Genomic DNA, 12,577 nt, shown 5'->3' with positions numbered 1-12,577 from the left:
TACAACAATGTTAAACATATTTCCACATTAGTCATGTTGTGAAAGAAGAATCAGAACGAAAGGAAAGGGGAGGAGCCAAGATGGCAGAGTAAAAACAGGAACTCTGCATGGCTCCTGCTCAAAACACCTCTAATACCTGTAAAATATGACTCTAAACAAATTTTAGAGCTACAGAACCCACAAAGTGACAGAGAGAAACAAATCTCCCTCTGAAGGCAGGCCTGGCAGGCCAACAGGAAGAGTCTATCACACTGAGCTGGGACCTAAGCACAGCCCCATGTGAGCTGCACAATCTGAGATCCGGGGTGGTCCTGACCAGTGACACAGACTGGCCAGAGCAGACTTCAGGAGAGTGAATCACCAACAGCTGTGGTGGTTTCCAGACTTCTCAACACATAAATGCCAAAGAGAAAGTAAAAGGTCAGTGGGGAACTCTGTTGGAACTGGGTGAAGGAAGAGCAAGATTAGGCCCCTGCCCCTGGGGTGAGAGGTAGTGAAGGCGCAGCGGCTGCAACTGCTGCCACGTGGCTACCTCCAGGGTTCCTGGCCTGCAAATCATAGGGGGACCAAGTGACCATTCACAGGTTAATTGCTCTTGCTTTGAGCTGCTTGGATCTGGATCATGGACTTAGGTGGTAGTCCTGGGGTGTGTGACCAGTGTGCCAGAGCTTGGAGTGGCTGTACAGAGGGCACCCTCCTCAGACCTCTGACAACATTCGCAAAAACTCAAGCGATTTGAGATATAGCTCTCTCCACTCTGGAAGAAGAGTTCTACCATGGCAAAGAACTCAAAAGTCAAGTAATTGGCTGGCAAGATGAACAAGCAGAGGAAGCACAATCAGATCATAGAATCCTTTTTGGGGGACAAAAAGGATCAAAAGATGGAACCAGAAGTCAACAAAGGCAAAATTCCTGCATCAAAAGCTTCCAAGAAAAATATGAACTGATTACAGGCCATGGAGGAGCTCGAGAAGGATTTTGAAAATCAAGTAAGAGAAGTGGAGGAAAAAATTGGGAAGAGAAATGAGAATGACATAAGCACATCATGAAAAGAGAGTGAACAGCCTGCTAAAGGAGACCCAAAAAAATACTGAAGAAAATGACACCTTAAAAAATAGACTAACTCAAATGGCAAAAGAGGCCCAAAAGCCAATGAGGAGAAGAATGCCTTAAAAAGTCAAATTGCCTAGATGGAAAAGGAATTTCAAAAACTCACTGAAGAGAATAATTCCTTCAAAGTTAGATTGGAGCAAATGGAAGCCAGTGACTTTATGAGAAATCAAGACATTATAAAACAGATCCAAACAAATGAAAAAAATAGAAGGCAATGTGAAATATCTCATTGGAAAAACCACTGACTTGGAAAATAGATCCAGGAGAGAGAATTTAAAAATTATTGTACTACCTAAAAGCCATGACCAAAAAAAGAGCCTAGAAATCATCCTTTGAGAAATTCTCAAGGAAAATTGCCCTGATATTCTAGAACCAGAGGGCAAAATAAAAATTGAAAGAATTCACCAATCACCTCTTGAAAAAGATCCCAAAAAGAAAACTCCTAGAAATATCATAGTCAAATTCCAGAGTTCTCAAATCAAGGAGAAAATATTACAAGCTGTTAGGAAGAAACAATTTAAGTATTGTGGAAACGTAATCAGGATAACACAACATCTAGCAGCTTCTACACTAAGGGATCGAAGGACTTGGAATATGATATTCTGGAGGTCAAAGGAGCTAGGAATGGGGTGGCTAGGTGGCGCAGTGCATAGAGCACTGGCCCTGGAGCCAGGAGGACCTGAGCTCAAATGTGGCCTCTGACACTTAACACAAAAAACTAGCCGTATGACATTGGGCAAGTCACTTAACCCCAATTGCCTTCCAAAAAAAAGCAAAGGAGCTAAGATTAAAACCGAGAATCACCTACCAAGCAAAACTGAGTATAATGCTTCAGGGGAAAATATGTTCATTCAGTGAAATAGAGGACTTTTAAGTATTCTTGATGAAAAAAACCAGAACTGAACAGAAAATTTGACTTTCAGATACAAGAAGCAAGAGAAGCATGAGAAGGTAAACAGGAAAAAGAAATCATAAGGAACTCATTAAAGTTGAACTATTTATATTGCTACATGGAAAAACAATAATTGTAACTCATGAAACTTTTCTCAGTATGAAAATAGTTGAAGGGAATATATATGTGTATATATATGTATACATACATATATATGTATGAGGAGGGTATATGTGTTTATAAATACATATGTGAGTGTATGTATATGTGTTTACGTGTATACATAGACAGAGGACACAGAATGAGTTGAATATGAAGGGATGATATCCAAAAAAATAAAATTAAGAGGTGAGAGGAATATAATGAGAGAGGGAAAAAAAGAGAAAAAGAATAGGGCAAATTATCTCATATAAAAGAGGCAAGAGAAAACTGCTACAATGGAGGGGAATAGCAGAAAGGTGAAAGGGAATGGGTCAACCTTACTCTCATTGAATTTGGCTTAAGGAGGGAATAACATACACACTCATTTGGGTATCTTAACCTATAGGAAAGTAGGGGGGAAGGCAATAAGAGGGGGGATGATAGAAGGGAGGGCAGATATGGGGAGAGGGTAGTTAGAAGCACATATGTTTGAAAAGGGACAGGGTCAATGTAGAAAATAGAATAAGTGGGGGGAGGGATAGGATGGAGGGAAATATAGTTAGTCTTTCACAGTGGAAATGTTTTGCATAACTACACATGTACAACCTATATTGAATTGCTTATCTTCCCAGTAAGGGTGAGTGAGGAGATAAGAAGGGAAAGAATCTAGAAATCAAAGTTTTTAAAAACTAATGTTAAAAAATTGGTATTTTTTTTTAAACATGCAACTGGAAAATAAAATATACAGGCACTGGGGTATAGAAATCCATCTTGCCTACTAGAAAGTTGTGGGGGGGTGGAGAGGATATAAAAGAGCAGATTGGGGGAAGGAATATTCAGTAGGCTTGCTGTCTTGGGGTGGGGGATAGGGGAAAGACAGGGAGAAAATTTGTAACTCAAAATCTTGTGGAAATGAATGTTGAAAACTAAAAATAAATTTTAAAAAATAAACAAACAGATGTTACAGAGAAAGAAAAAAAAAAAGAAATGATGTAATGGACAGGTCCAGAGAAACCTTGGAGGCCATGTGTGAACTGATGATGAGTGAAATGAGCAGAACCAGGAGAACAATTTATGCAATGTCTATATTTTTGTAAAGTTAAACCAAGGAAGATTTAAGGAATATTATCAATGCAAGTGACTAGTCATAGCTCCAGAAGACTAATGGTGGGGAATGATGTTTCCCTCTTTCAGACATGGTCAATATTTCTATTTTTTTTTTGTTTGATTATGCTGATTTTTTGCAAGGCAGGTCTTTATTTTTTTTTCCCATGGGGAGAGAGTTAAGGAGGATTTGGGAAGTAGAGGAATTGGTAATAGTGATCATAATAATTTTAAAAAGGAATAAAAGAAGAAACATGTCAATGAATCATTTAAAAAATAAACAAAAGAGAGCAAAAGGAAGTTCAGGAGGGGATATACCAATAGAGCAGTGTTAGAACTACCATGTTATATTTGAATCATTAAAAAAAGTTGAACATAGTAAAAAAAAAATAGAACAAAAGTAAAAAACCACAAGAAAGAAAAAACAACAAAAAAAGAGAAAATGGGTATACTTTGATCTGAATTCAGACTCCTTAGTTCTTTCTCTTGATGTGGTTAGCATTTTCTATCATGGTGGACTGCTTTAATTGTTAAGAAGTTTTTCAGTACCAGATATACATTTAGTACCAAGTATCAAAGAGATACTTTATGGAACTTGATAAAATAAAATTTATTAGGAAATGCAGAAGTTCTGGAATATCAAGGGAAATGATGAAAAGAGTTAGGAACTATGGGGCAAAATTAATGCACCTAGAATAAGGGAAGTGGTTGGATGGGGGGAAATCTTCATCATATTTCTCTGATAAGGGTTTGGTATCAACCATTCCTCAAGTGGTCAAAAGATAAGAACAAATAGTTCTCAAAAGAATTTACAAATTATTGGTAACCACATGAAGAATGCTCCAGATCACTAATAATAAGATAAATGTAGATCACATCCCTGAGGTTTTACTTTGTGCCCTACATATAGATAAAAATAGCAAAAGATGAGAATAGCCAGTGTTGGGTGGGTTGTGGGAAGACATGCACATTAAAGCATAGTTGATGGAGCTGGAAAGCAGTTTGGAATTATGTGAAGTAACTAAAATGTCCATATCCTTTGGCCCAGAGATTCCATTATACTCAGTGGTGGTTGTTCATAAGAAGAAAGTCCCCCTCACCCCCCACCAAAATATTGGTAGCAGCACTTTTTTGCAATAAGGAAGAGCTAGAAACAAAGGAGATGCTCATCATTTGGGAAATGGCTAAAAAATTGTGGTGCATGAATGTAATAGAGTATTGCTTTGCTTTCATAAGTGATGCATGTGATGAATATGGAGAAGCATAGGAAGATCTACATGAACTGATGCAGAGTAAGGTAAGGAGAGCCAAGAAAACAATATAACCCAGGACTACAACAGTGGAAAGAACAACCACACACCGAAAAAAAAAAGTGAATGTTACAAAATTATGAAGAACAAGCATGGCTTGAAGAGATGTGAAGAGTACTACCATCCTACCCCTTTGCAGAGGTGGGAGGTCCACAAGTGTTACACATTGCACGTTTTCTTTTTCAGTCTTTGAAAAATACTATTTATTTTGTGGAATGGCTGTCTGGGAGGGGGAAGATAGCAATGGAAACTATGGTGATGTTAAAAAAAATACATTAATAAAGATTTATTGTTTTTTTAAGAAAAAGACTGATGAATTAATGCAGAACCAAGAGAACAATATACATGGTAACTATAATGATATAAATCAAGATAACTCCAAAATTCAGGGTAAATCAGATTAAAAGTAATATTATTTTCAAAGGCTAGATGATGATATAACAGCCTCTCTCCTCTTGGTCGGTAATGCCGATAGATTTGTGCATGGTATTGGTTGATCTTACTTAAGCATTTTCTTTGTTATAAGAGATGGTTCATTTGGAGGAGGGAGGATATTGGGAAATGTCAGGTGTAAAAAAAACAAGGCACTAACAAAACTTTTTTTTAATCTTTTTAAAAAAAGATATTTTACCTTACATAGAACTTAAATCCATATCTAATTTCTATTCTTCCTAATTCTGCAGTTTGAGACCATATAGAACTACTCAGTCTTCTAATCAGCTTTTCATATATTAAGTAGTTGTCATATCATTCTCCTCATAATAAGGCTTTTCATCTCCAAACTAAACATTCAGCAGTTCCCTCAGCTTATGCTCAAATGGTCTGGTCTTTGGACCCTGTATTTTCCTGGTAACTTACTAAATATTCTCTTGTTTATCAGTATTCTTTATAAAACTGTAGCACCCAGAATTGAACACAGTTATCTCAATGAGGTATTATCGGGACAGAGGATGTATCAACTGTAAACAACATATGTCCTTTTATTTAGTGCTGTTACTGTAGCCCAGCTTACTTAGAAATGCTATATTAAATTTTTAATATTTTACTACAGGAAAACTGTCAAATCTTCTTATTCAAGACAGAACTTTGGATTCATTCCTGTTTGAAAGGTCTTGAAATTGACAGTCTCTAGTTATGGGAGAAAGTTAAGACTGTATGGTGCCTTTTGGCGAAAGAAACCATCATATTCCACTTGTCAGTACTGAGTACTAACTATTAATAATAGTCATTATTGATGAATAATATTAGTCATAATAGTAATATTATATAGCAATATAACAATAATCATAATAAAAATAAAACTTGTTTTAAGATCCATTATAAAATCTGTATATAGATCAATGTGCAGATAAATCAATGCACATAAATATTTGTAGTATTTTAGTAGATTCAGAATTATATGGGGTGCCTTTTATCCAAAAAACCCAGACCATTTTAAACTTGCTTTTTTAGAAGGTATTTCAAAAAGGATAATTCATAGTACAAAGTGCTAAGTAGAAACTATAATGTGTTTAGTTAAATTTGGGTATGCCTGTTGCTATATGACCTTAAGTAAATTAATTAGCCTCTGGACCTAGGTTTTCCCATCTGTAAAAGAATAGAGTTATGCCAGATGATCTTCTAGTATCCCATCCAACTGTGTGTTCTTACTAAGAACCTGCTGTGTGTTTTCTAGATGATAGGTGTTTAATGAATATTGGTTGAGTTACTGAAACTTCTTTGTATAACCTCCACATTTCTTTGGGAAATACTTATAATTTTAAAAGTGTTCATTTCTCAGTTTTCATTCTAATATATTCATGCTGCCATTACTGTATTATGATTTAATGTTGATGTGAACCTTCTTCAGGGTTGAGGTTTTTGTTCCTTTTAGTCCAGCATTCTTTAGGGCAGAAGAAAGAAAGGGTTATAAATATTCTTTGACTCCACATTTCTGGAGTGGAAAGACCACAGGGGTGGGGAACCTGCAGCCTCAAAGCTACATGTAACCCTCTAGGCCCTCAAATGCGACCCTTTGACTGAATTCAAACTTCACAGAACAAATTCCCTTAATAAAAGGACATCGGTAAAACTTGGACTTAGTCAAAAAGCCACACCCAGGGACCTAGAATGCCACATGTGGCCTCAAGGACGCATGTTCCCCACCCCTGGAGCTTGTCTGACTTGTATATCTACAGAAAGATTGATTGATTAGAAAGATTGCTTGATACAAGGGTAATATTATATCCATTAGCACCCAACAGACACAGCTTCTGAGAAGACAGCTTCAAAGTTGGAAGACACACTTTTAGTTTCATTTCTAGAGGTCCTCCTGTCCACAAAATGGGTTCCCTTGGGCCATCTTTTTTGAAACCTGTGGTCCCTCTTATAGGAATGCTTTTATATGCAGAAGATAAAACACATAGAACTACAAAGGAAACTGGTAGTACTGAAACAGTTATAGGAAACCAGTAGTACTGAAACAGTTATCAAGATACGTTTTAAAAAGTTTATGGACCACAGGGTAAAAATCCCTTGTTTTTAAGCATACCTTCTTCTTTGTAAATCAGAGATAGAATTTACAAAGAACCATTCATAAACGCTGGAAGGAAACACAAAACTCCTTTCTGTTTTTCATTCACATTTAGATTTTGAAAGACTGCAGGTCATATTAATTCTTTTCTTCACCCAAATTTGTCTAAAAGATGTTTCTTCTATATGACCAGTAATCTTTCTTTTAAAATAATTTATTTTTATTATCATTACCCTTATTTATATCATTATTTTAAAAATAAATCCCCAATTAGCAAGTGTTTAACCCAAATTTAGAAAGCGAGGTTTTATTGTCATTCAAAAAAGATGCCAGGTAGCATTCCAAAAATGTGCTTTTTCTTCCTTTCTAGCTAGTTGAAATGTTGGATATGTCTGTTCCTGCAGTTGCTAAATTGAGACGTCTCTTAGACAGCCTGCCAAGGGAAGCATTACCAGACATCCTCACTTCGATTATTCGCACAAGCAACAAAGAGAAGCTCCAGGTATTGGGACTCCTTTTATGAACTCCAAATTCCTTCTTACTTTTAATTTTTATCTAGGTCGTGCTTTGGCTAAATAGCCTTGCTGTTAGAAATGGATTACCAGTAACTGGAATCAGTGCTTAAAATGCTTACCAGGAATCTCTTTCATATAACTTTTTAATAACGTGCTATTTTGCATATTTAATAACTGAAAAATACTTCAGTATTTTGCCCAAGACCTGATTTTTTGAAATGTTCTAGAGAGATGGTGTGAAGTAGCATGGCACTGTAGATTGGAGGCCAGACTTGGAGTCAAGAACATCTGGGCTCAAATCTTCTATCTGACAGAAAACTAGTATTTGTGCCATATGATCATAAACAAGTTACTTCCCTCTCTGAGCCTCATTTTCTTCTTCTGTAAAATGAGGATATCTATAGTTTCTATCTTATGTGGTGATTGTAAGACTATTGTACTGTATGATAATGTAAGTAAAGGACTTTGGAAATTTGGAGGTGCTATAAATGTTATTACTGGTAGTCTTGATTGTTATGATAGAATTATGCTGGGCTCTAAAGGCATGCCACTAGAAAGAGGAGAAAGTAAATAATTTTTATTTGATTTTAATATGTTACATTTAACACTATTATTCAAGAGAAAAAATGGAATCCTTTGAGACATCCTTTATTTGTCTAAAATGTTATTATTTTGGTAAATTTCATTTGGAGGTGTTAACTATAATGTCTTTAAAATCTATACTGGCTATTTAAAATTGCCTCTTTTATTTTTATTGTGCTTACTATACCTGTGTTCTTTCTTAATAACTTCTATCAAGACTTTGATTTATCTTCTTTTAACCATGTACCATATATAGTTATTGAAAGGTATGCCTGCCAAAATACCATGGGCAGACATTATTCATTAAATTTATTATGTTTTGTCAGATTTTGGATGCTGTGAGCCTGGAGGAGAGATTCAAAATGACCATACCTTTGCTGGTAAGGCAAATCGAAGGCCTTAAATTGCTTCAGAAAACCAGAAAACACAAGCAGGATGATGATAAGCGGGTAAACCCTGTTAATCTTCATGTTTCTATAGTAACATCATTCCTATGCAGAACTCAGTTATTTGATAACCTTACCTATCCAGAATGCAAATAAGAACCAGGAAATGCAGGAGGGAAAAAGGGGTGGGGGAATAGGAAGAAGGGGGCAGGAAAAGGACAGAAGGATGGTACAAAGTCTTTTCAGTAAATCTCATATGAGATCCTCCTCAGGTCCTCATTCAGAACCTATTTATTCTTATTTTATACATAATTCTAATAAGTTTGGCTTTGCGGTTTGCAAGCTTGCAACTGAGAGGCATCAACTGCAAAGGGGGAGGGCTGTGGATGGGCATATTTATAGCAGCAAGAAGGGACAGACATCACCCTGACAGTGAAACTATTAAAAAATTACTGTGTGTTCTACAGCTTTTCATAACAAAACAGGTCCAACTGGTATTTTCATCTTAATGCATCGTAGAGTGATTGATGCTCATAGTGATGGTTGCTAGTCATCAAAACCAGGTTTAATTATGTTTATTATCCCTAATTTTAAGATAGCAAACTATGTGGTATGCTTCAGAGAGATTTTCATCCAAAAATGTTTTTTAAAATACCTATTTTGGTACATAATGGGGTAAATTTTCTTTTTTTTTGGGGGGGGTTAACAAGCTTACTTTAATCAGTCAAATATATATCATTTACCTAGTTCAGGGGATAAAGGTCAGTACCCCGAACTTCAGAGTATACAGACAGAATTATCAAGACAGAGAAACAGATCAAGTAGACAGGTTTCCAAACTGTCCAACCATTACATCCATACCAAATCAACATCAGGGTTTTTCAAAGCCAGGGGGCTCTTAACAACGGCTTCCCAGAGTCTCATCTGATCAAATCACAGAACACTTCTCAAAGTGAGCCCCGGTAAATTTTCTTTTATTCAGGTAACTCAGTCATCTAAAACAGTTTGTTCTCTAAGAGTTCTAGATAACCAAGATTTTGTTGATGTGTTTAATAAAATAGAATGTTAGAGCTAGAAGGGATATTAGAGATTTGGTCTAAGTTTTCTCATTCTACAAATGAGGAAATAAGCCCTGTGATGGGGAAGGGGCATACCCAAGGACTAACAGCTCATTAGTACCAATCCAAGACTAGAATCTAGGTCCCATCACCATATGATTCTTTTAGGCACTCTGCTTAGTCCTGCAAATGCAAAGGAATTGGAGTTATTCTAGTTGGGGAAGACAGCCTAGAAAGAAGAGTTGAAAAGTGGGGGGAAGTACCCAAGTAGGGGTATGGTACCGTAATATGGAGAATGAAGGATGGCTGTTCTGGAACCCTTCCCCAAAATGGAGGTTACTGGAACAACTCAATAGCAAGAATGGGCCCACAGGAGCAAAGTTAGGAGGCAGCTGAGACATAGTAGTATATTTAGAGAAAATTTGGAGGGCGTTGAGTACCAAACGATAATTTAGGTTTTATATTTGATACACTGGATGTTTCTGAACAGGAGTGTGGCATAAAGCAATAAATGTTCTAGAAATATTTTTTCAGGTAAAAGTGTGTAGGAAGGATTGAGAGGAGGAAGTACTGAGTCTATGGACATCATAGAAATATAAAGTATTTTACTGTTTGAAGAGACTTGAGAGATCATTTATTCTAACCCATTCATTTGAGAGATGAAGAAACTCAGGTCTAGATCAGTCTGGAAGTTCTTAGAAGTATTTAAGTATATACTTGTTGTTCAGTAGTTTTCAGTCTTGTCCAACTCTTTGTGATCCCATTTGAGGTTTTCAGCAGATATACAGTCTGCCATTTCCTTCTCCAGATCATTTTACAGATAAAGAAATTGAGGCAAACAGGGTGAAGTGACTTGCCTAGCATCACACAGCAGTGTTTGAGGCCAGATTTGAACTCAAGATTTCCTGACTCTAGTCATCACACTCTATCCACTGCACTACCTCGCGGCCCATAGATTGGGGCTAGGTAATCCAAATAATCCAGTAAATATTTATTAAGCACCTATGATATATCAAGCTCTATGCTAAGCACTGGTGATTCAATTAATAAAAATACAACCCTTGCCCTCCATGAGCTTACTATCTAAAGGGGGAAACAACACACGAAAGTGAGAAAGTACAGGGCAAAAGGGGAAGATGGAATGGGACAGGACACTAGCAGGTACCCAGAGTGGGAACAGCTTGTTCTGTGGAGTTGAAACCAAGCAAGGCAGCAATTGCAGAGTGAAGTAAGCTCCAAAAGTCCAATTTCTCTGCCCTCTATAAAGGAAGGCTTTGGGATTCATCTGCATAGAAATAATAATTAAGCTCATAGGAGCTGGGAAGTTCCTTTTTCACAAATCCAAATGAAGTCTTTCAGATCAGATATGCAGTTTCAGTAGAGTGGTAGGAGGGGAAGTGATCAAGGCCAAATCTGAGGGCATTTGTGAGACAAAGAAATGGAAAGGCAGTGGGCATAGATGATTCATTTGAAAAGCATAGCAATGAAAAAAGAGAGAAGAAAAAGAATGATAACTAGAGGAAGTCAGCAAGACCATATGTTTGGTTTTTTTGAACATGAAAAACTGTGCATGCTCCAAAGGGAAAAGAGGATCTTTTTAGAGCAGGCTTGCACAACCTGCAGTCCACCAAAGGATTTCAGGAGACCCATGAAAAATGTAGAGGAAAACATCCTTTGTATGTAGAGGAAATCCTTTGGCAGGCCACAGGTTGTGCAGGATTGTTTTAGAGGAAGGGGAAAAATATGGGAAGAAAACTGATTTTAGTCAAATTATAAATAATTATTTGTATCAAGGAAGTATCCGTTAAAGATGTACATATTCATGAATATTTTTGTCCATAGAGGAGAAATAGGACCTTTTGTAATGTCCCTAGGGTAAATGTCAGGATACCACAATTATGTTTCAGAATCATTTTCCAGAATTTTGTTCAGTGCTAGAAGAATCAGAGGATCACATTAATTGGCATTGCTGAGTCAAGAAGTTCCAGTCCCACTGCATGTGCCCAGGGTGCTTCCCATGCTTTTTGTCACTTGACAAAGGTTCTTTGAACAATTTACTATATTAAAATAAAAGAGTAATATAATAAATACCTCCCACCTTTTCATATATTTAGGTCCTAGCTATTCCTAGAATGTTCTGCTTCTTTCCTAGAATGTTTTCATCATTTCTTAATTAGCCAAAATCAAAACACTCAATTTAGCAAACATTGTTTCTGCTTTGTGCACAGCAATAATAATTTATTAGTGTTTATTAAAATAGCCTTGCCTCCTCCCCACCCCCAATTCTAGACTTATGCCTTTGGAAAGTTACTTTGCCCTTTATACCAATTTCCTTATCTGTAATATGAGGCAATAATACCTACCTCATAGGGTTGTTGTGAAGGAAACACTTTATAAACCTTAATGCTATATAAGTGTGACTGATGATTATTGCTCTTATATACTGATTTGATGTTATTATTTAAGAATCATATAACTCTTTGTTCATAGCCCCATATGTAAGTAGGTATTGACTCTTTTGTGATGATGAAGAATATGTAATGTCATGCTTCTGCTTTATCCCCAAGGTGATAGCTATACGTCCCATCAGGAGGATCACACACATTCCTGGGGCTTTAGAAGATGAAGATGAGGAAGAAGATAATGATGATATTGTCATGTTAGAAAAGAAAATCCGAACATCTAGCATGCCAGAGCAAGCTCACAAAGTCTGTGTCAAAGAGATAAAGAGGTAGGTTTGGGTACAAATAAAGCAGATCCATTTATTTATGATTTTGTAAAGGTGATTTGTGGTTTCGACTTGTGTAGTCATATTTTCAGGGCTTGTGTTATGTCTGTACTTCACTTGCAACTATAGCTGAGCCCTGCCATCCTGTCCCTGTCCCTGCCATCCTGTCCCTGTCCCTGCCCCTGCCATCCTGTCCCTGTCCCTGCCATCCTGTCCCTGTCCCTGCCATCCTGTCC

At 36.8% G+C, this 12,577-nt stretch overlaps 1 protein-coding gene across 1 annotated transcript in view; it reads left to right on the top strand.

Moving 5' to 3' along the window:
- LONP2 (lon peptidase 2, peroxisomal) overlaps positions 1-12,577 on the top strand; it is a 125,630-nt gene that overhangs the window by 15,664 nt on the left and 97,389 nt on the right. The window contains exons 3-5 of the mRNA XM_069082548.1: positions 7,443-7,574; positions 8,496-8,618; positions 12,181-12,344. Of these exons, the coding sequence (XP_068938649.1) occupies positions 7,443-7,574; positions 8,496-8,618; positions 12,181-12,344 (419 nt within the window). The remainder of the gene's footprint in view (positions 1-7,442; positions 7,575-8,495; positions 8,619-12,180; positions 12,345-12,577) is intronic.

The sequence above is a fragment of the Petaurus breviceps genome, unplaced genomic scaffold, assembly GCF_028583685.1.
Source record: "Petaurus breviceps papuanus isolate PSGF00001 unplaced genomic scaffold, PetGlider_PUasm1.0 171, whole genome shotgun sequence".
Classification (NCBI taxonomy): Eukaryota; Metazoa; Chordata; class Mammalia; order Diprotodontia; family Petauridae; genus Petaurus; species Petaurus breviceps.
Note: the sequence above shows the minus strand (reverse complement) of the source record. Positions and strands in the feature narration are given on the sequence as shown.